General features: G+C 43.9%; 1 protein-coding gene across 5 annotated transcripts in view; it reads right to left on the reverse strand.

Annotated features, from left to right (window-relative positions):
- Window positions 1-6,199: 6,199 nt before the first annotated feature.
- pnpla3 (patatin-like phospholipase domain containing 3) overlaps window positions 6,200-23,152 on the reverse strand; it is a 68,847-nt gene continuing 51,894 nt past the window's right edge. For all 5 annotated transcript variants that reach the window (XM_038781082.1, XM_038781081.1, XM_038781080.1 and 2 more), the window contains 5 exons: window positions 20,455-20,515; window positions 18,926-19,183; window positions 16,683-16,815; window positions 11,282-11,404; window positions 6,200-7,895 (listed from right to left, as the gene is read on the reverse strand). In XM_038781082.1, coding sequence (XP_038637010.1) covers window positions 7,667-7,895; window positions 11,282-11,404; window positions 16,683-16,815; window positions 18,926-19,183; window positions 20,455-20,515 — 804 coding nt within the window. In that variant the 3' untranslated portion in view covers window positions 6,200-7,666. The remainder of the gene's footprint in view (window positions 7,896-11,281; window positions 11,405-16,682; window positions 16,816-18,925; window positions 19,184-20,454; window positions 20,516-23,152) is intronic.

Here is a 23,152-nt window from a genome sequence, read left to right on the forward strand (position 1 = left end):
TGCTCGCCACTGATTGGCTGGCAGCGGGAAGGCGGGTCTGTGCCGGCAGCCAATCCCGGTGACAGGCGAGCTGTCAATCAGCGGAACATGCCAGCAACAGGCGGCCGAGGCCAGGCTGCTGGTTGTTTTTCGCCGGGTGCAGGTGGCGACGTTTCCAGGTCTACTCGGCGCATCTGTTTGTCTGTAAACAATACATAGAAAAAAAATAATTTCAACATAACCCGGCACACAGATAGGGTGGAAGAAGTGCTTACTTGTTTGCCGAAGATCCAGATTTTTTAACAAAGTATCTATTGACAATGGATGAAGAGGGAGAATTGATTTTTTTAATATGAAAAAATATTGTGCGTTGCTTGATTTGCAATGTTGTTGATTGTTTTTAGATTGTCGTGAATTGCTTAAGCTGCCTTTTGTGGAATTTATCACAAGTTGTCAAAACGTGAGCAGAGTTTTCAGAGCAGGTTGTTGGATGTGGTTTGGAGTGAAGCCTCCTCAGTAAGATCTGAAGCTCTGGATTATTTTGTTTCCCTCAGCTTTGTCATTACAGAGTTTCAACTGGGCAGGGCAAAGCCTCAAGGAAGAGCTGCATAATTGTAATATGGTCGAAGTAGAGGTGGAGTGCTCTTTTCACTTGTTCCAGTATGATTTCGGAATTCAGCACAAAGGCACAGTAGTCAGCACTGCTGGGTTTGATTCCGACCTCAGGTGATGTTCTCCCCATGTCTGCATGGGTTTCCTCCGGGTGCTCCAGTTTCCTCCAACAGTCCAGTGATGTACAGGTTACGTGAATTGGCTGTACTGAATTGCCCCTTAGGGTGGGGTTGCAGGAATAGAGCAAGAGATTGGGCCTCCATAGGGTGGTCATTCGAAGGGTCAGTGCAGATGGGGCGAATGGCCTCCTTCGGCACTGTAGGGATTCTATCATTCAAGTATATTGCCATGGATACATATATAGCTAGAGTGCATCAATAAACACCTCCTTTACAGCAGCTGGTGGTGTAAAAAGGGGTGTTTCTTACTTGTGTGTGCCCCAGTTACTTATTGCCGATGCAGCTGGTTGCTGTACAGGAGGAGTTTAAATGGACAATTAAAAGGCAAGTGGCTCAGACAACTTGGGGTGTGGGGGTCAGTTTCAGTTTGAGAGGGAGGTTTGGGTCGAATCGGGAGTAAGGGGATCAGGTCGGACCGTAGAGTGAAGGAGGGTTCAGTCAGATTGAGAGGAGGGGTTGGATTGGAAGGTTGCACAAGGGGGATGTCGGGTCCCAACAGGAGGGTAGGTCGTGTCCAGAACAGGGGGCATCCTTTCGGGGATGGTGGTGGTGTGGCGGCTCCACTGAGGAGTCCGGTATGTGGGGGTCCCGAACCAGGTAAGTTCTGTTTTTTTTTTAAATAGTTATTTTGGAGTTGGAAGTGATTTTTTTTTCCCCCTCTTTCACAGTAACTATCAAGGTAAAACTGGCAGAACCATCAGAAGTTAGCGATTTAAACCATTTCTGACAAGCCCAGCACAGTTGTCAAGTTAGCACCTTGTCAAGTTACCAGGTAAATCCTTACATGGGAACTTCCTAGACGAATTCCACAGCGCACTATTGGTGTAACACCCAAATGCGATGCTAGGGAACCATAAAATTATGGGCCATGAGGGGCTGCTGCCAGGGAGCCCGTCTAACCACATGGATAGAATCTGTCGCACCCTGAACTCTCTGCCTCAGATAGATGCAAAGCTGATGAATCTTTGAGCCTGGTTATACTCATCCACTGGCATGATGGCTTTCCTGTAAAAAACATTAGTCACCTTTATGCAGCAGGGTGTTGAACTGCGAAATGCCACACAGATCCAGAGTTGATTCCTGGAGAGAGCCAGAGAATGAAATTGAGTGCCACCATCACCCTCAGGGCGCTGCAGAGAGATGCCTCGAAACGCACATGGCATTAGGCCTTCATGAAGAATGTGGTACACGAGATGTACAAGGTCTCTGATTAATCACAGGCATGCCCAGTACTGCCTGTCACACATTTGTAAGTTGGAGACTCTTCACTGATAAATCCTCAGAGTCACTTCCCCTGCGTGGGTCTTTCCCCCTCAGCTTCCTCTTTATGCTCAGGCTCTCCTTGGGCATGTCCTCCAGGTGGTGCCTCCTGCTGGAGTTGTGCATGCTGCCACCTCCTTCAATAATGAGGGTTCTGAGAAAAGCAGCATGGAGCCCTGGATCACATCATCCTTTTGCCTTCTCTCTGCAAGTAAACATTTTTACTACACTTAGGGCTGGTACGTGGTCAATTCCAGCTCCACAGACCCCGGGGTCCCAATGCAAGTGAATTAACCAATAATTTGTATATTTTCCTGAGATCTTTGACTCCAAGGACCTACAGGCACCAGGTCTGTAAGTAAAACTTCTAAAAACATTTATTCATAACAAGAAGAGATAAACATGTATTGATAATAATAAAACAACGGTCCGCTAATCTAATCTAATCTAACACTGTCCCACCCTCCACCCATTAACACACAAGACAAACACACAGTGAGGAAGGGGAAGGATCAAAATAATGGTGATTAAATGCGACGAGAGATGAGAATATTCGCTGAGGTTGTAATCTTTGTAGGCGGTGATCTTCTCAGAATGCGAGGTGTTGAAAACCATTAGTTGGTTTGGATCCTCCAGTATCTGCCTTCACTTGGATGCCGTGGGCTGCAGGAATTCCTCTGGAGAATCATCTTCACCTCCATTGACTTGGCCTTTCACTGAAGATTCCCCTCAGGTCTGTGCAATTTTAACTTGCATTCACCAGCTGGACAATCAGCCTCACGGAGTCAATCTGAAGTTCTCAACATGAGAATTTAAAAGAGGGTTTTTAAAAACACTGGCCTTGCCTGCTGCTGGACTGACCTTCCTTGGGTCAATCTGACTGTGGAGCGAGCAAGGTCTTTACTTTGCACCTTTAGACAGAGGCCTACCAGAACAGAGGGATCAGGCCTTGCACTTGTCAGCTTCTTGATCCAACTGAAAATTAACTTGGAAAACAGTCTCACAGAGAATGCCTACCAGCTCGGCTGAGGAGAAAACAAAGCCTCCAACTGAGGATGTTGAATGATTCACCCGCTTCAGGGAGAGATAACTTAAAGCTTTTTTCAGCTCGGTCCCAAAACTGAAACTAAAACCGGAGCTGCAGCCTGCTTTTCTTTGCAGAACTTTCTGGAACAGCCCACACCAACCAGAATCTGTCAGAGACCCAGATTTCAAAATAGCTGATTGGCTGCTAGCCAAGTCCATCAAAATGACATCACAGAATCCTGCCACATAGCATACTGGATGAAGAGGAATCCTTGGGCCAGTTCAAATAGCAGCTCTAGGGGATAGTGGATCAGGGGTCAAAAGTCTGTACTTCAAAAGCAGCCAGCAAGACAGGAATTAAAAAGAACACAAGGATCATACAAGGATTTAAAAGAAGCTCCTTACAACAATAAAGACAACAATGGTTCAAGGTTGCAGAAAGGGAAGATGTCATTCAGAGACCTTCGGGAGATGTGGGGCTGAACAGCTTTGGATGCCTTTATTGCATTGTGCCTGATGCAACTTTACCCCTGAGATACAAGTACAAACATTGAGGGGAACAACATTTCCTGACTTTTTATTAAAACAGTAAAAAAATATATACAAGGCCAAACGGTACAAACACTAATTTTGTGTTGGAGAAACAGGATATACTTTATTATTAAAACAGTTCACAACACAGTTGTACTAAAAAGCAAACACAGTGCACACACTAAACTTTGCTTTGGAGAGATCTGTTATGGGTCAGGGTTTACAGAATCCCAAAGTGTATCATGGAGTTCACCTGGCCCACAACTTTTAATAGATTGTGGTATGGGGAGCACACAGTCCACTCTACAGGTGTGGTACAGCAGAAATGGAAAAGTATGTTTTAAAGCAAAACAATGTTTATTCTATGAACTCAAGTTAACCTTTTTAAAAACAGTGAACATCTTAGCAACCATTAATTCAAATACAACCCCCAAAGTCTACAACACCAAATAAACCTTAATAACTTCCCAAACAACATCCAGAAGACAAAAGAAACACCTTTTAATAGAAGCACACCAGATTTACATTCACTACTGAGAACATTTATAATTCTGAATTCATCAAATGATCAAGAGATAGTCTTTTCATGGCATGGCAGAGAGAACAGCAGTTACACCTGCTTCGTCTGGCTTCAGCTTCAACATGGAAAAAACAAAACCAAAAAGCCAGACACACCCAAGCTTTTCTCAAAGTGAAACTACAAAGCAGAGCCAGAGCTCAGCTCCACCCACACTCTGACATCACTGCAGTTACATGAGCAGACAGACATTTCTTAAAGTGACATTCTCACGACAGATCAGATAACCTCGCCTTGGACCAGGAAAGGGAGGGGGGAGTGGGGAGAGAGGGGAAAGGAGGGTGTTGGGAAGGGAGGGAGTCGGGGTTTGGGTGGAGGGCACAATAGGACACTGCCTGAATTATCTACGGAGGCAGAAAAACAAAGGAACCTTCAATTATGATGTGCCAGATTTCGGGAGTCCACCAGAGGGGGTGAGAGGCGACACCGTGTCAGGCACGAGTGAGCCCTGCACCCACTGCAGAGAGCCTCATGAGTACCCTCCGCTCCCAACACTGCCGCCTGCTCCACCCTCACCGCCTGGTCACCGGAAGGCCCCGAAAACAACTCCGGAAACAGGTCCAGGATGACGGCAGAGGTGCCCGAAGACAGCGGTTGGGACAGTGTCTGCCAAACTATAACCTGCTAAGAAGCAAGGGTTAGCACCGTCCCTCCTCACTGAGAAATTGAACAAGTCCGGGGTGCTAAATTGTGGGTGGAAAGGGCCCCCCATGGTCCCGTACGACTCCGAAGCACCCTGCTCGGGGGGGGGGGGGGGGGGGGGGACAGCAGCAGATGCTGGGATTTACATTCCAGAAATTTGACAGCTGAAGCCCTCTAGGGTGATAAGATAATGATTAAAGCAAAGTATCTCTGCACTCCGTTCTTTCAATTGGCAATTATTCAATTATCTATTAGTGGCTCGTTGGCAGTGAGCGAAATCCACTTGTCCATGATGAATGACATTCATTGTTAACTTGTGACTACCCTTCACTGATGCGATGACAGATATGACACAACTATGCCCTCTTCACTCGATAAAAGCAAATTACTGCGGATGCTCGCGTCCCGGCGGCAAAGCGTGATTCGCGCCAGTCGCGGGGAAAATGTGGGTTAACATTTGACTTGCTGGGAGTGTTTTGAATAAATAACAAAGGTTTGATGAGGATGATGGTGGTGTACATAGACTATTTGATACAATGCCACACAACAGGCTTGTGAGAAAGTTTAAAGTTAAAAGGGAGAGAAGCAACATGGATACAAAATTGGCTGCGTAATAGGAAACAGATAGGAAATGGTTAATGGATATTTTTCAGACTAGGAAGGTTCGTGGGGACTCTTGCTTTTTCTGATATTAATGATTTGGAAATTGGTGTGCAGGGGACAATTTCAAAGTTTGTGGATGACATAAAACTTGGAAGCATTGTAACAGAGGAGGACCGTGCAAAACTTTCTGATTCTTGGGAAGTGGGTAGAATTGGTCTGTTTGGTTTTGAGGGGGCTCGTTTATTGGAAACCATGAACAACAGTGACAGCCCTGCAAACAATGGCTTTATGATCAGTGGGTGAGGCCATGGTCCAGAGGAAAATGGAGGAAGTGTCCGATGATTGATGTTTAGCCTGTGCTATGTGGAGATCAAGATGCCAAATAACACCACTATCATCAAAACCTGCTGGCAAGGGTGGTGATGTTAGGGTTGGATCCAAGACAACAGAAAAATGCATGTTCAGAAGGATATAGATTAGAATGAGTGGTGGGAACAATGGAATTGAGAAAGCTGATGTCACACTCTCTGATGAAAGCTCATAGGCCTGAAATGCGACTAGAGACCAATTAATTTTATTGGAGATATAGTATTAAAGACTTTGCATGGCATGAATGTTGAATCAGAGGATGTGATAGCAGAAGGAGGAAAAGATCTTAGAGGATCATTAAAAAAAGAGCCCATTTTGGAGACTAAAATTAACACTTATTTTGGGAACTGAGAAAAGGTAAGGCATATTATATCATTCTAGAAATACATAATTCTCGACAGACCACACATGAACAATATCAGAAGTTTTGCTCAGGTATAATAATGGTTTTATTTAATATTATTTACACATAAAGATAGAGGAGGGAGGTAAACAGAATTACATTCATACAACGCGTGTTCAATTGCTGACTTGGAATAATTATAAAAAGGTATTTGTCAATAATTGGCACTGACAAAAAGGCATATCATGAGATTCTCATGCTTTTTATTTTCAAAAAATCAGTGAAAATAGCACCAGAGACACTATTTTGTCTTATTAGAGAGAGAGAGACAGTGTAAATATAACGTTTTCCCCCCAGCCGTTTCAGGTTTCCAGTCAACTCCATGGAATGAACAAGGTACATTCTGGTTTGAGAAACATATATGCTATGTACCCGCATTTGTCAGAACTGAAGGACCACAAGTTCATCTAATCGAAACCCCATGTCCTGTCACTGGTACTGGATAGCAGCAGATAATCAAGTATTCCAAATGTAGAAACTTACTGAATTGGTACAGTAATAATTGAGGCTCAGGAACACAAGCATTAATGGCTCTGATATCAGTTGAACATGTAAAAGGACAACTTTTTGTACAAGATTTTAACATCTGAATTGGGAAATTAGACAATGGAGGTTTCTCTGCAATTGAAAATATTTAAATACGCATGACGCCCCATAGGCAAACACTCAGATATTAAGTACGGTCATAAATTTCTTAAAAGATCTTTAGTTAACAAATACAAATCAGTTTTGCTTCTTCAGTCAAATGCAAGTAAAAGGAGTGCATAGGTGGGAATAAAGGTAAAAGGTAAAGTCACCATAGTCCTAGATGACTAGATGAGGAAGAGAGCTGACTGGTGGTGATTTAACCCGAGGACAACTACGGGGCAAGGCCTTCATGAATAACCTCAGCCGGTACGGGATAGGTAGGAGTGTACAAGTAGTGACAGAATATGTATAAAGGAATGAGGTAAAACTAATGCATAGATTAAACTTAATATCCACCACAGGTAGTTTAAAATATAGTGATTCTGTTGTACACATAAATGATCTATTTAAGGTATCAGAATATCAATGCTTTTAAAATGAATAATACCAATTTGAGTTGCTGAAACAAAATAGTTGGGCACTAATCATTGATGCTGCGGAAATTGTTATCAATAAAGTGCAAACGTTAGTCAATGCCCCTACATAATTCATAACATGTCCCTACATAATTCATAACATGTGTTAAGGTTCCTGAAAACAGTTTGAATGTATGACAAGAATGCCGGGTAAACAAAATTTAGGAGTGGCCTTAAAGATTATTATTTTGAAATCAAGAGAACAAGGTTTCCTCCGGGTGAGTGAAGAAATTATCACCATGCAATAGGTGACACACACATGCATACATACACATGCATGCACACCTAAAGTGGGCAATCGTTTGGGATTGTCATTCCAATCTCTGAACCATGTTAGAAATTACTTCCTGGTCAGTTGTCTTTGAAAAATTCCTGTCGCCATTCAGAAATCATTTGAGCTAGTGAAGAAATGGATTTGCTTGCATGAAGTTGTCAGACACTGCCTGGCCAAAGCATCAAATTCATGCATCATTGGATCAGAGGAGCTGGGAAACTCATTGTGCTGGGAGTTCAGCTCCACCGTGGAGATTTGAGAAGCGAGGTAAGGCTGGTATTGGTTTGAGTTAAGTGGCAGGCTCAAGCATTTTCTCAGAGGTATGTTAGTCCGAAGACTGGAAAATAAAGCAAATATTACAAGAGATTCAGTTCATGTTTAAAATTAGAACTCTTCATAAAAATGATTACAATTGTCAACAAAATATATTCTTATATTTTCTCCACAACAACATAGTGTTCAATAAACAATAAGGTTCTGTTAAAGCTTTAGAAATCAACTCGACACCCAACAGAAGAAACCGTCTTCTTCGGTCACTCCTTTGGGATTTTCCAAAACTCGTTTGAAACTTTTATTGATGCCATGATATCGAAAGGTGGGACATGGAATCAACCTTGCAATTACGGTATTCAGGTTATGCAATGTAAATTTTTTAAATTAAAAGAAATGAAAGCAAATCGACAACAAGAAGCAATATAGGGTCAGAAGGCATAGAATCCGTGTGGGTAGAGTTGAGCAATAAAGGAAAAAATACCCTGATGGGAGTAATGTACAGGCCCCCAGCAGTAGTCAGGATGTGGGGCAGAAAATAAATTAGGAGATAGAAAAAGCAGAAAAGAAAGGCAATATTACAATTATCATAGGGGACTTCAATTATGCAGGTGGACTGGGAAAATCAAGAAAAGGAATTTGTAGGATGTCTACGAGATTTCTTTTGGAGCAGCTTGTGGTAGAGCCTACAAGGGAACAGGCAATTCTAGTTTTGATGTGGTAATGAGGCAGACCTGATCAGGAAACTGAAGATGAAGGAACTCTTGGGGGGGGGGGGGGGGGGCAGTGACCATAATATGATGGAATTTACCCTGTCGTTTGAGAGGGAGAATCTGGAATCAAGTGTAATGATATTACAATTGAGTAGAGGCAGCTACAAAGACATGAAGGAGGAGCTTGCCAAAGTTCATTGGAAGGGGATCTCAGCAGGTAAGATGGTGAAACAGCAATGACAGGAGTTTTTAGAGGTTATTCAGGAAGCACAACAGAAATTCATCCCAAGGAAGAGGAAAATGGTGACAAGGGAAGTTAGGGACAGCATAAAAGCAAAAGAAAAAGTATACAAAAGTGGTGAGGATTCATGGAAAGCCTTTAAAAGCAAGCAGAGGACAACTAAAAAAGCAATAAAGGGAGATGAATTTTGAGTGTGAGCTAGCTAGTAATATAAAAGAAGATTGCAAGAGTTTTTTTTTAATATATAAAAAGGTAAGACAGAGGCAAGAATGGACATTGGACCACTGGAAAATGAGCCTGGAGAAGTAGTAATAGGAAACAAGGAAATGGCAGAGGAACTGAATAGGTACTTTACATCAGTCTTCACCGTAGACAACACCAGTGGCATACCAGAACTTCCAAGAGAGTAAGGGGGCAGAGATGAGTGTAGTGGCCATCACGATGGAGAAGATGCTGGAGAAGCCGAAAGGTCTGAAGGTGAATAAATCACCAGGACCAGATGGACTACATCCCAGGGTTGTGAAGGAGGTATCGGAGGAGATTGTGGAGGCATTGGTGGTGATCTTTCAGTGTTGAGTCAGGGAGAGTCTCCAGAGGACTGGAAAATGGTTAATGTAACACCCGTGTTTAAGAAGGGAGGGAGGCAGAGACAGGAAATGATATTCCGGTTAACCTGACATCAGTCATTGGTAAGATTGTAGAGTATTATTAAGGATGAGATTACGGAATTCAAAGAAGTGCATGGTGAAATAGGGCTGAGTCAGCACGGCTTCATTAAGGGGCGGTCATGTCTGACAAATATGTTAGAATTCTTTCAAGGAGGTAACAAGGATGATTGACAAAGGAGAACCAATGAACGTTATCTATTTGGATTTCGAGAAGACCTTTGACAAGGTGGCGTACAGGAGGCTGCTAAATAAGATAAGAGCCCATGGTGTTAAGAGGCAAGGTGCTGGCATGGATTGAGGATTGGCTGAGATTGGGGATAAAGGAGTCTTTTTCAGGGTGCTGGCCAGTGACCAGTGCAGTTCTGCAGGGGTCAGTGTTCACGGTATACATTAATGATCTGGAAAAAGTAACTGAGGGCATTGTTGCAAGTTTGCAGATTTGTAGAGGGACAGGTAGTGTTGAGGAAGTGGGGAGGCTGCAGAAGGACAAGCTAGGAGATTAGGCAAAGAAGTGACAGATGGAATACAATATGGAAAAGTGTGAATTTTGGTAGGAAGAATAGAGCATAGACTTATTTTCTAAATGGAGAAAGACGTTGGAAATCAGAAGCACAAAGGGACTTAGGCGCCCTTGTTAAGGATTATCTTAAGGTTAACATGCAGGTTCAGTTGGCAGTTAGGAAAGGAAATGCAATGTTAGCATTCATTTTGAGAGAGCTAGAATACAAGAACTGTACTGCTGAGGCTGTATAAGGCTCTGTCTGGTCAGATCCCATTTGGGGTATTGTGAGCAGTTTTGGGCCCTGTATCGAAAGAAGGATGTGCTGGTCTTGGAGGGGGCCCAGAGGAGGATCACAATAATGATGCTGGGAATGAAGGGCTTTTCATATGGGGAGTGGTTGAGGACTTTGGGTCTACTCAATGGAGTTTAGAAGGATAAGGGGATCTATTGAAACTTACAGAATACTAACCAAGAAAGAGTGGATGTGGGGAGGATGTTTCAACTGTAGGAGAGTCCAGAACCCGTGAACAGCCTTAGACTGAAGAATTTCTTCAACCAGAGGGTGATGAATCTGTGGAACATATTGCCGCAGAAGGCGGGGTGGCGAAATCACTGAGTGTCTTTAAGACAGAGATAGATAGATTCTTGATTAATAAGATCAGAGGATAAGGGAGAAGGCAGGAGAATGGGGAAGAGAATGGTGGGGCAGACTCGATGGCCTGATTCTACTCCCATTTCTTATGGTTTTATAAATGACAAATCATCTCCAAATCTTAGACTCATTCTTTGGGATATTCAGTTATTTATCATAGACATTTCCAGCACTCTCTTCAACCCCCCACCCCCATGTTACATGGGGTCCCTGTAATGCTGACTCATTGCCCTTCTCCATTCATATCGCACTGGTTAGGGTCTTCTTTGGCCAGAGTCCATGCAACAGGACTGAAACCGGGAACGTTTGGGATCAGAAAAAGGGTCGCTACCACCCAAGCCGCAGATCTTCATACTCTGACACAGAAAGATGCAGCATATTAAAAATGTATAGTGTTGGCTGCCTCATTTTGGACCAAGAAAAATATGGTATCCCTGCAGAGGCCTGTAAATGAAATCCCAGATCATGAGCCACTTAAAGGTAAATCTGACTGGTAAGGTCATCCTTTAAACTGCCTTCAACTTTTGTTTCCAAATAGATGCAAATTTCTAATTCTTAGTCTATTATACTGCTTATTATTTCCTGTTTTCAGAGAGAAAATATGGCTGAAATGTCATACGAGGATGCTATTTTGACAAAAACATTTTAAAAACATGTATTTCCAAATAGCTACAAACCTGGAACATGGCTGCAGCCTAAATCGCTTGGTTGCTCGATGATAAATGGCATCACTAATAATGTATAGTTGTTCACGCATCCAGCAAACATCCTCTGGGACATCAGGAAGCCACTCCACTAACCTGTGGAATATTTTAAAAGAACAAGAGTCACATGGAAAGCGCAGCCAAGCTATTGCAGTTGGTATATTCAGTGGTCAATGGCATTCATTCCAGTATTTGCCCAAAACCAACAATCGACTGTCATTATAAAACAATTTCACTATTCCAACTCCGTGCTGGTAGTCACAATTGGTCTGGCAGACTGAAAGGCAAAGCCATCCCTACTCTATCCGCACTAAATTCAGTAAAAACAAAGTTTCCTGCCTGCTGAATTTGTCGACAAATGCAACTAATAAGAAAAAAAAAAGGAAAATGCTTTAAACACTTATCTGGCAGTTGTATTGAGAGAAAGTTATCAGGCCAGATAATTTCCAACATTTCTGATGTTATGCATTTCCAGCATTTTCTGTTTTGATTTCAGATTTCCAGCATCAACAGTATTTTTATGTCAAGAGCAACTTCACCTGCATATTGTTGCAACCATTGTGTTAGTGGTGTCACCACAACAGCACAGAGGCAAAAGCTGACACAAGTGCTGTTTGAGGTGCTACGTACACTTTGCAACATTGTGTCAAACAGCACTCTTGACAGAGGAAGCAATCGTGTAAAGTGGGAAAAAAAAACTTACTAACTACCTTAAAAAAGATCTGCCCCCTGCCCTCATGCTGGTGCACTGGCAACCCTCCAGAATCTTGTAGAAATGGCCGTTCTCCACAAGGCAGACAAACTATTAAGTCTTAAGCAGGCCATTTGATGGCAGTAAAGCCAAGACTGATCACACCACACTTTCTCTTGGCATTACTACATAACAATCTGGGGGGCGGGGGGACTGGCAGGTTTTTGTCCTCCGTAAGCCAGGGACAAGAATTTAAATCTCTGATCCCAAAGGGGATCAGTTAGTTGGCCTTTACTGAAAAAAAACAAAATTATATTTGCATACCCTTAAAATTTCAATGCTACTGCTACTCAGCAACAGCTGCTTTTGTAGCCCAAAAAGATGCTGAGCATAACAAAACACTTGCAAATAGCCAGAATAGGCATGAAGGGTCTGATGGTCTTCTTCGGTGTTGTATCATTATGATTCCAGATACAGCTTCTAAGAGTATTTTAAAACTTCTCAAAAACAGACTTTCTGTGGCATTTTTGTTTTTTGCCTCAGCATCAGGTGAATGTTTATTTTCTTCAATACTGATGTGTTGGGTAAGCTGGGTCTGCGTGGACTGAGTTTACTGCAGCAGTGAGAGAGAGACAAACTTCTAACACTTGAAGAAATGCAACTCGATTTTATTGAACTCTTAACTATTAAACATACTTTAACTGTGGGTTGACACTATGCTGAGTTGACTGGAGACCCGAGGCTAACCTGACCAGACTATCTTACTACCACATGTTGCATGTTCTAGTTCTCATTTTCCTATGGAACACTCGATGTGCTCCTGAGGAATTGTGGACCAGACAATGATATCATCGATGTACACTCGCACCCCCTCGATGCCCTCCATCATTTGCTCCATTATTCGGTGGAACACCTCCGAGGCGGAGATGATGCCAAAGGGCATCCGGTTGTAACAGTAACAACCAAATGGGGTGTTAAATGTGCACAGCTTTTGACTGGACGCGTCAAGCTGTATTTGCCAAAACCCCTTGGAGGCATCCAGCTTAGTGAAAAACTTGGCATGAGCCATTTCGCTGGTGAGCTCTTCTCGCTTAGGGATAGGGTAGTGTTCCCTCATGATGTTACGGTTCAAATCTTTGGGGTCGATACAAATGCAAAGTTCCCCTGACGGTTTTTTGTCACAAACCATGGAGCTAACCCAGTCCGTGGGTTCCGTGACCTTAGAAATGACGCCCTGGTCCTGGAGGTCTTGCAGTTGCTGCTAGAGGCGGTCCTTAAGGGGTGCCGGCACCCGACCCGGTGCATGAACCACAGGTGAGGCATTCGGTTTCAGAAGTATCTAGTATCGGTAGGGGAGTGTGCCCATACCTTCGAAGACGCTGTCATATTGTGCTATGATGACATCGAATTGGGTTTGGAAGTTGGCATCTGGCGAGGCCGTTGCCTCAGCAGACGACATGGTATGAATCCGCTGCACAAGATTCAGGATTTTGCAGGCCCGAGCACCGAGCAAGGAAGCTCTGTTGGATCTGACAATTTCAAAACGCAGGGTTGTTTTTGAAAAACGATGGGATACCACAAGCTGGCATGAGCCACTGGCTGCAATGGCATTGCCATTGTAGTCGAGAAGCTGGCAGGCCGGTGGAAAAATGCTCGGCTTGACGCGGATGGTATCAAGGTTAGACTTTGAACTGAGGTTCGCTGAAGCGCCGGTGTCCATTCTGAAGCGTATGCGAGAGTTGTTGACCGTAAGGGTGGCACACCACTCATCGTCTGGATCACTGCTCATCACTGGGAGTTGTTTCACCTTTTTGGCGGAAAGCATCGTAGGATGCCCACTCGGAATGGGGTTGTGAGGCCTTCGGTGTCGGGATCTGGAGCCATGTCAAAGTCGGAGTCTGCAACGGGTTGCTGTACTGACCGGACATTCCTGCGCTGTGGCTGGGATCGCTGTGTGTTGGGCAGTGGAGCAGATCTGCACAGGGCTGCGTAGTGGCCAAGCTTGCCACACTGGAGACGGAGTCGAGATTTCGCGGGACAATGCCGCTTTAAGTGGGCGGAGCCACAGTTGTTGCACGTCATGGCACCGATGTCAGGACACTCAGTGCGCCACCGCGCATGCGCGGTGCGGTCGAATGATATGCGCACCTGCGCAGTTCGGTCCTCAGCCTCGATGTCCCCTTGGTCGTTGCGCTCATGCGCAGGAGCCCTGGAAAAGCGCGCGAAATGGCCGTCCTCGTCCAGACTCAGGCCCTGGAGCTGTTTTACGGCCTGCACCCACTCCACATTGTGGGGGCCTTGCCGTGCTGTTTCTGTCGCCTTGATATGGGAGTTCAGGTTATTAGCGTGCTCATGTAGGGCGCAGGTCTCAATGGCGATGGTCAGGGTGAGCTGCTTCACTTTAAGGAGCTGCTGGCGAAGGGGATCGGAGTGGACCCTGAAAACGATCTGGTCGCGGATCATGGAGATGGGTTAGGAAGGACTGAAAAGGTTCATCCTTACCCTGAAGCCTCTGCTGGAACACATAGCGTTTAAAGCTCTCGTTGACTTCGATGTCACAGTGGCTGTTGAACTTCAGCAGGACTGTTTTAAACTTTGTCTTGTCCTCGCCTTCAGCAAAGGTGAGGGAGTTAAAGGTGTGGATAGCGTGGTCCCCGGCTGTAGAGGGGAAGAGAGCAATCTTCCTGGCATCCGATGCGGCTTCGAGGTCGGTGGCTTCAAGATATAGCCAGAACTACTGCTTGAAAATCTTCCAGTTTGCACCAAGTTTGCTGCCGATGCAGAGCGGCAGAGGAGGGTGGATGCTGTCCATGTTACCGGATGGCTGATCGCTGGCCAAAGGCAGACTATCTCAAGGTAGGTCCGTCAAACTCGAACATGACTCACTGGTATCATGATGTGTTGGGCAAGCTGGGTCTGCGAGGACTGCGTTTACTGCAGCAGTGAGAGAGAGAGAGAGAGACAGGCTTCCAACACTTGAAAAAATGCAATTCAATTTTATTGAACTCTTAACTATCATACATACTTAAACTGTGGGTTGACACTATGCTGAGTTGACTGTAGACCTGAGGCTAACCTGACCAGACTATCTTACTACCACATGGTGTTTGTTCTAGTTGTTGCTCACGGGCTCTGACTGTCTCAGAGGCTGGATCCCAAGAGAGCGGGAAAACTAGTGCCCTCTGGCTTGATAGTGGTCGTGTCCTGTCTGGTGATTGGCTGCTGTGTTCTGTGTGTTCATTGGTCATCCTGTGTGTCAATCAGTGCCTGTCTGTGCACCATCATATACTTGTGTGCATATTATGACAAATACCACTTTGTAGATTTTTATTTAGACAAGATGGTTGTTCCCAGGTGTGGATGCATCAAATGGTTTTATTTGTCAATTCCTGCCACTGTACTTGGTAACTGTGAAATAGTCATGTTTAGAAACAAACTAGAGAGTGATTGAAGTAATCAGGCAATTCAATTAACAGGCACACACGACCAAACCAAGTTTCTAAATATTTAAATGCTCTGTCGCAGCACAATCCAATAGAAAATAATTTTCATATCTCCACCCCGCTCTGTCACCATCCTTTAATTTTTAAAACCTAAATTTGGAGTACACAATTCTTTTTTTTTCCAATTAGGGACAATTTAGCATGGACAATCCACCTACGCTGCACATCTTTGAGTTGTGGGGAGGGGGGGGGGGGGAACCACGCAGACATGGGGAGAATGAGCAAACTCCACACAGAAGGTGGCCCGGGGCCAGGATCGAACCTGTCTCCTTGGCTCCGTGAGGCAGCAGCGCTAACCACTGCACCACCATGCTGCCCTTCACCATCCTTAAATAAATTCACTTTTGCTATGTTTAATAAGGACACGGGGAGTCCAGACCGAGTAAAATAAAGAAACGTAGTTTGATTCACACACGATATTAGCACTGCCTGGTAGATCCCTACCGCGTTTCTGTTCTGGACAGTGCCTTACTGGCTGACCTATAGCAGTTAATAGGGTCAAGGGTGGAGGAGCTCATACTCCGCAAGGACCACGGGGAAGATAATCATTCCTACCCCGTAGGCCCAGTGCGGGTGATTACACCCCGCTATCAATGCATCTAGATCTCACCCTCCATTTTGGAAGTTGTTTGGTGTTGTGTAAAAGTGATGGAACATCAGGTAGATCTGAAATGCAAGTTATGTTATCCTATGCCTCACACCCAATCCAACTCAGTGACTGCACATGGTGCACATTATATTCAGCACCGTTTTTGTGGAAGTGGAACTGTACTTACTGACTGCTCCATCTACGTGCACAGATCATTGATGGTTTGACATTTTTTGTGCATGCTCACATCTACAGGACCTACCCAATTTTGATTTGAATCTTTTGAGTTCTCCACTTCATAGAGCTGTGGAGGTTGAGTCATTGAATATATTCAAGACTGGGAGGCATATCTTTGGGGCTATAGGGGAATCACGTTTAATGGAACTGGCAGGAAAGCAGAGCAAGGCTAAGATCAGATCTGCCATGATCTTATTGAATAGCAGAACAGGCTCAAAGGACTGGGTTGCCTAATCCTGATGCTATTACTTTTGTTCTTGTATTAAAAAGTACATGTTGTGATCAAACAATTTTGCAAAATAAACGCATCTATCACTGTAAAGTCAGTAGAATCAAGCTGCTCAGAACACATACCTGCGGCCAAAAGAATAGGCGGACTCCAATGGTAGTGTGTAAGGTAACATCACGTAGGATGCCATTCTAACCAACAAGAGGTTGCTAAGCTGTGCATAAAGACCATTTTTCTCTTTACATGCTTCATGCAATGCTACAGGAACAAAAAGGAAAAGTGTAAGAATTTAACAGTTTCAATTCATGGTTTTATGAAGGGTAGGTCGTGCCTCACAAACCTTATTGAGTTCTTTGAGAAGGGGTGACCAAACAGGTGGATGAGGATAAAGCAGGTGATGTGGTGTATATGGATTTCAGTAAAGCATTTGATAAGATTCCCCACAGTAGGCTATTGTAGAAAGTACAGAGGCATGGGATTGAGGGTGATTTAGCAGTTTGGATCAGAAATTGGCTAGCTGGAAGACGATAAATGGTGGTGGTTGATGGGAAATGTTCAGACTGGAGCCCAGTTACTAGTGGTGTACCACAAGGATATGTTTTGGGGCAACTGCTGTTTGTCGTGTTTATAAATGACCTGGAGGAGGGCGTAGAAGGATGGGTGCGTAAATTTGCAGATGACACTAAAGTCAGTGGAGTTGTGGACAGTGCAGAAGGATGTTACAAGTTACAGAGGGACACAGATAAGCTGCAGAGCTGGGCTGACAGGTGGCAAATGGAGTTTAATGCAGAAAAGTGTGAGGTGATTCATTTTGGACGGAATAACAGGAATACAGAGTACTGGGTTAATGGCAACATTCTTGGTAGTGTGGATGAGCAGAGAGATCTCGGTGTCCATGTACATAGATCCCTGAAAGTTGCCACCCAGGTTGAGAGGTGTGTTAGCTTTTATTGGTAGAGGAATTGAGTTTCGGAACCACGAGGTCATGTTGCAGCTGTACAAACTCTGGTGCGGCCGCATTTGGAGTATTGCGTGCAGTTCTGGTCGCCGCATTATAGGAAGAATGTGGAAGCATTGGAAAGGGTGCCGAGTAGATTTACCAGGATGTTGCCTGGTACGGAGGGAAGATCTTATGAGGAAAGGCTGAGGGACCTAAGGGTGTTTTCATTAGAGAGAAGAAGGTTAAGAGGTGACTTAATTGAGGCATACAAGATGATCAGAGGGTTAGATAGGGTGGGCAGTGAGAGCCTTTTTCCTTGGATGGTGATGTTTAGCGTGAGGGGACATAGCTTTAAATTGAGGGGCGATAGATATAGGACAGATGTCAGAGGTAGGTTCTTTACTCAGAGAGTAGTAAGGGTGTGGAATGCCCTGCCTGCAACAGTAGTGGACTCGCCAACACTAAACGCATTCAAATGGTCATTGGATAGACATATGGATGATAAGGGAATAGTGTAGATGGGCTTTAGAGGGGTTTCACAGGTCGGCACAACATCGAGGGCCGAAGGGCCTGTACTGCGCTGTAATGTTCTATTGATTGCTTACATACTCTGGACTCTATGAAACTGGTGAGGGTCCTTCCTGATGATTCCCTTAATTCCCCTTTAATTTTGCCGTTGCCATTTTGATCCATGGATGCTTAATGGATATGTATCTTTCAATCAAACAGTAGAGAGAATGAGGAATTCAACAAGTTGCAACATAGTATATGGCGCTGCTAGTTTTGGAAAGCAGAACTGAGACTTTGTGGCACCCGAGAAATGGAGTGGGACTCAGTGCGATTTGTTGATTGGTGGCCCATGAATTGCCAAAAGACCATATTCTGCCTGGTAGCAGGTGGTGATTGGATCCTGCCTGCGTGGGATGATTTCAAGAGACCCAAGGAAAGCAGAGTTGAGACCTGGACACACAGGGACAAGGACCTGCTCTCTCCCTTTCCTCTCTAGAAAGGCTGTGAGTTGACATATTTCTGTGAATGTGAATGAATGAATCTGCAGTGAAACGTTTACAGGCTGAAAACAGAGACCTGGCTCTGAAAGCTTATTTTGAAGGGATGTATGCTTCAAGATAACAATCTGAAATCTTGTGTGTGATTATATAAATTTACAAACCTGGTGACTGTAATTATTGGCAGCCAAGGGCCAAAGACTTATTAAAGATTAAAAATAGGCTGTTAATTCAATTGTGTTGCGACTCTGGGTTAAGGGGTGAGCTGAAATTGACCGTGCACCAGCCCAGGGTGTCGTACCAAACTTCACTGCACAATACATTATGAATGGATATGTAATCAGCATATCACATTGCTCAAATTCTCAGATGGTTTACAATCGATTTGTGCATTCAAACCTAACATACTGTTTCACAGTACCATTACGAAGTCTTGGGGGTAGATTCTCTATTATTCTTTCATCCAGTGCTGATGACCAATGTGTTTTCCTCAGCTGTTTGTGGTTCGATTTGGATTCTATTGTTGGAGCTCCGTTTGTGATCATTGCTGCCACCCCCTCTTCCCCGAGCCGAGTTGTGCTGTAATGATTATCCTGATTCTGGCTGTAGGATGTGGCAGCCGTCCTCATTAATGTGAGGGTAGTCAAGTCATCGAACAGAACTGGCATTTTAAGTAGATCTAAGAAGCAAACAAAAACAGGGGAAATCGGAGTGTGCAAAAACTATTTTAATAAAGATAACATTGCAGCTTCCAACTAATGGTGTAGATCAAAATAAATAGAAGTCAATACTTTTGAGGAATGTAACACTAAATCTTTTGCACGGGTGCAAATAACCAAAGATTGCGAAATGCAAATCCAGGAGTTAAGGAGTTAAGAACTTAGATAATTCTGGAGCAAACAAGAGCAAGATTCCCTCCTCCAAGGAATCTCCTCCGTTTCACTGTCCAGGCTCTGTATGGATTTAGGCTGCATTGGCATTATGATTTTAACAGTTCAGCTGTGTGTTAGTGGCATGAATACATCCAAAATCATGTTCACTTATGAGTGATACCTTTTCATAAAGCTATCAAAGAAAAGTCACAAACTTGTGAAAAGCCTAGGCCCCACTCCTACGAAATTTTGAATGAGACACAAATATGGAAAAAGACGCTAACAAATGAGATGAACTATTTTTTTTTTGAAGGAGTAGAAGATGTGATTCCTTGAAGGAATAGAAGATGTATGTGAACGTTGCGGGGAGGGGGGCCCGCTAATCACGTTCATGTTTTGGTCCTGTCCAAAGCTGGAGGATTACTGGAAGGAGGTTTTTCGGATAATTTCTAAAGTGGTGCACGTGAAACTGGACCCGGGCCCCCAAGAGGCCATATTCGGGATGTCGGACCAGCCAAAGTTGTAAGCGGGTGCGGAGGCAGATGTTGTAGCCTTCGTCTTGTTGATCGCTCGAAGGCGGATCCCGATTAGGTTGGACAGCAACCTCTCCACCCTGTGCCCTGACGTGGCAGGGGACCTGTTGGAATCTTGACTCTTGGGAAGGTTAAGTTTGAACTGAGGGGAAGGATGGAGGGATTCTACAATTCATGGGCATTATTCATAATGCTCTTTCAAGAACTGGATAACATCATTAATTGGGGCGTGTGGGTGGGATGGTGGGGGGGGGGGGGGGAAGGGGGGCTGTGTGTGTATTAATGGTGACCATGGGTGATCCCTAATTACTTTTTGTCATTTGTTTGTGTGAACATGCGGGCTAATGTTTGGCGCGAGGATGGGATCGTTGTTATTGATATGGGGATTGATATATTTGTTGCTGATTATTGTTGGTAGCTATAAATTTGCGAGAAAATGTGAAAGAGGACAATAAAAATAGTTTAAAAAAAACAAATGAGATGAACACTATATTTTTAAATTACTTCAGATTTAAACCCTGCAACAACAAAAATTCAAGACTTACTATTTCCTTTGAGGAATCGAAGTGCATCTCCATAACCTTGATGGCACATTTCACCAAGCACCTGAAAATAGGTTAGAATCAGAACTGTATGGTTCAGTAGAGGCGCTTTGGCCCATCAAATCTGAACAAACAAGAAAGAAAAACAAATCTGCGCTAATCCCACTTCCCAACACTTGGGCCATAACCTTGAATGCTGTAACATTTCAAGTGCGCATCCAAGTACTTTTTAAAAATTGAGGTTTCCTATCTTCACTGCCCTCCCAGTCAGTGCATTCCAGATTCCCATCATCCTCTGGGACGAAAACATTTTTTCCTCAAATTCCCTCTAAACCGCCTGCTTTTCACCTTAAAATTATAACCCCTTGTTATTGACCCATCAACTCCGGGAACAGCTGCTTTCTATCCAGCCTATACATGCACATCATAATCTTATACAACCTCAAATCGGGTACCCTCTCAGCCTTCTCTGCTCCAAAGAAAACAACCCGAGCTTATCCAACCTCTTCATCGCTAAACTGCTCCATCCCAGGTAACATCCTGGTGAATCTCCTATGCACACTCTCGTGCAATCACATCCTTACTATAGTATGGTGACCGGAACTGAACTTCAGCTGCAGCCTAACCAAAGCCCTGGACAGCTCTAACATAACCTCCCTGCTCTGACAATCTATGCCACAACTGATAAAGGCAGGTGTCTCATATGCCTTCTTAGATACCCTATTAATCTGGCCGGCTGCCTTCAGGGATCTGTGGACAAGCACCCAAAGATCCCTTTGTTCCTCTGAGCTTTCTTTTTTTTTTAAAGTATATAAAAAGAGTATCCAATTAATTTTTTCCCAATTAAGGGGCAAATTTAGTGCAGCCAATCCACCTACCCTGCACATCTTGTGGGGGTGAAACCCACGCAGATACAGAGAGAATGTGCAAATTCCACATGGACAGTGACCCAGAGCCGGGATCAAACCTGGGACCTCGGCACCGTGAGGCAGCAGTGCATTCCTCGGAGCTTCCTAACATTGCCATTCATTGAGTACTCCCTTGATCGTGTTACTCCTTCCAAAGTGCTTCAGCTCACAGGGTTTCAAGAGTTAAATTCCATCTGCCACTGCTCTGCTCATCTGACCAATCTGTCGACATCCTCTTGTAACCCAAGACCTTCTTCTTCACTGTTAGCCACCTAGCAAATCTTAAGTGTTATCTGCAAATCTGTTGAGCTGCTCGCAGAAAAATACTTTTCACTGTACATCGGTACACGTGACAATAAACAAATCCAATCCAAACCTACTTTCACCCTACACTGCTGGACACCAGCTTCCAGTTACACAAACAGTCTTCTACCACCACCCTCTGTCTCCTATCACTAAGACCATTTTGGATCCAATTTGCCACATTACCCTGGATCCCATGTGCTTTTCCTTCTTTATCAGTCTCCCATGTGGGGCCTTTTCAAAGGCTTTGCTGAAATCCATATAAACTATATCAACTACACTGTCGTCATCTGCATACCTGGTCACCTCCTCCAAGGATTTCAATCAAATTTGATAGGTATCACCTTCCTCTGACAAAGCCATGCTGACTTTCCCTAGTAGAGAATTTTCAGAATTTTCTCCAATATAGTTTCCCCTACCACCGATGCGAGACTCTCTGGTCTGTAATTCCCTGGCTTATCTCTACCACTCTTCTTGAAAAGTGGAAGCACATTAGCCATCTTCCAGTCCTCTGGTACCTCCCATGTGGCTAGAGAGAAATTACAAATTTGAGTCAGCACCCCTGTAATTTCCTCCCACAGCAGTCTGGGATGCAACTGGGGATTTGTCTACTTTAAGCCTCCTCATCCCTATGTCAAACTGCTCAAAAACCTCACAGTCCCTCTGCATCCACATTCTCCTCCAAAGTGAAGACAGATGTGAAGTACTTGTTTAACACCCTACCAATGCCATATGGCTTGAGGCACAAATTACGCCCTTGGTCCCTACTCTTTCCCTGGTTATCTTCTTCCCTTTGATACAATTATGAAGTATCTTGGGATTTTCCCTAATCTTCCATGCCAGTGCTTTTTCATTCCCCTTCTTCGCTCTCCGAACTGCTTTTGAGTTCCCTCCTGCTCTTTCTATACTCTAAATGGCCTACTTGCGTCTGAAATCTTTTTGTAAAAAAAGACTGGCTGTATAAATCTCCAACTATGCATAGACATTTTGTCTTATTCCAAGAAAGCAAATAGATGCAATATATTTCAAGCATATAGTAGTAGCAGTAGAAATTTAAACACCACACAAGAACCAACTGCATGTTTCAAGTATCTATTTACAAACTGGTCATGTGTTTTCATTATTCAGTTAAACTAGAATACACTTTAGTAAAGAAGGTCACACGGAATGAAGAAAATACTGAAATGTTAAATTAAACATAGAAAATGCTGGAAGTATGCATCTTGTGCAGCAGCAATTGTAAAAGAGAGAATCTAGATTAATGTCCCGACAAAGGATCCAGACCCAAAACATTAGCCGGTCTTATTTCTTGGACCCATGTATTTCTTATTATTATGAGGAAAGGTTGGACAGGGCCTGTGTCCATTGGAGGAGATGAGAAGCATGAGAGGTGGTTTCATTGAAATCTATAAGTTCTTGACAGGGTGGAAGATGAAAGCATATTTCCCCTTCTGGGAGAGACCAGAACTAGGGAATACCATTGAAAGAAA

The sequence above is a fragment of the Scyliorhinus canicula genome, chromosome 20 (assembly GCF_902713615.1).
Source record: "Scyliorhinus canicula chromosome 20, sScyCan1.1, whole genome shotgun sequence".
Lineage (NCBI taxonomy): Eukaryota > Metazoa > Chordata > Chondrichthyes > Carcharhiniformes > Scyliorhinidae > Scyliorhinus > Scyliorhinus canicula.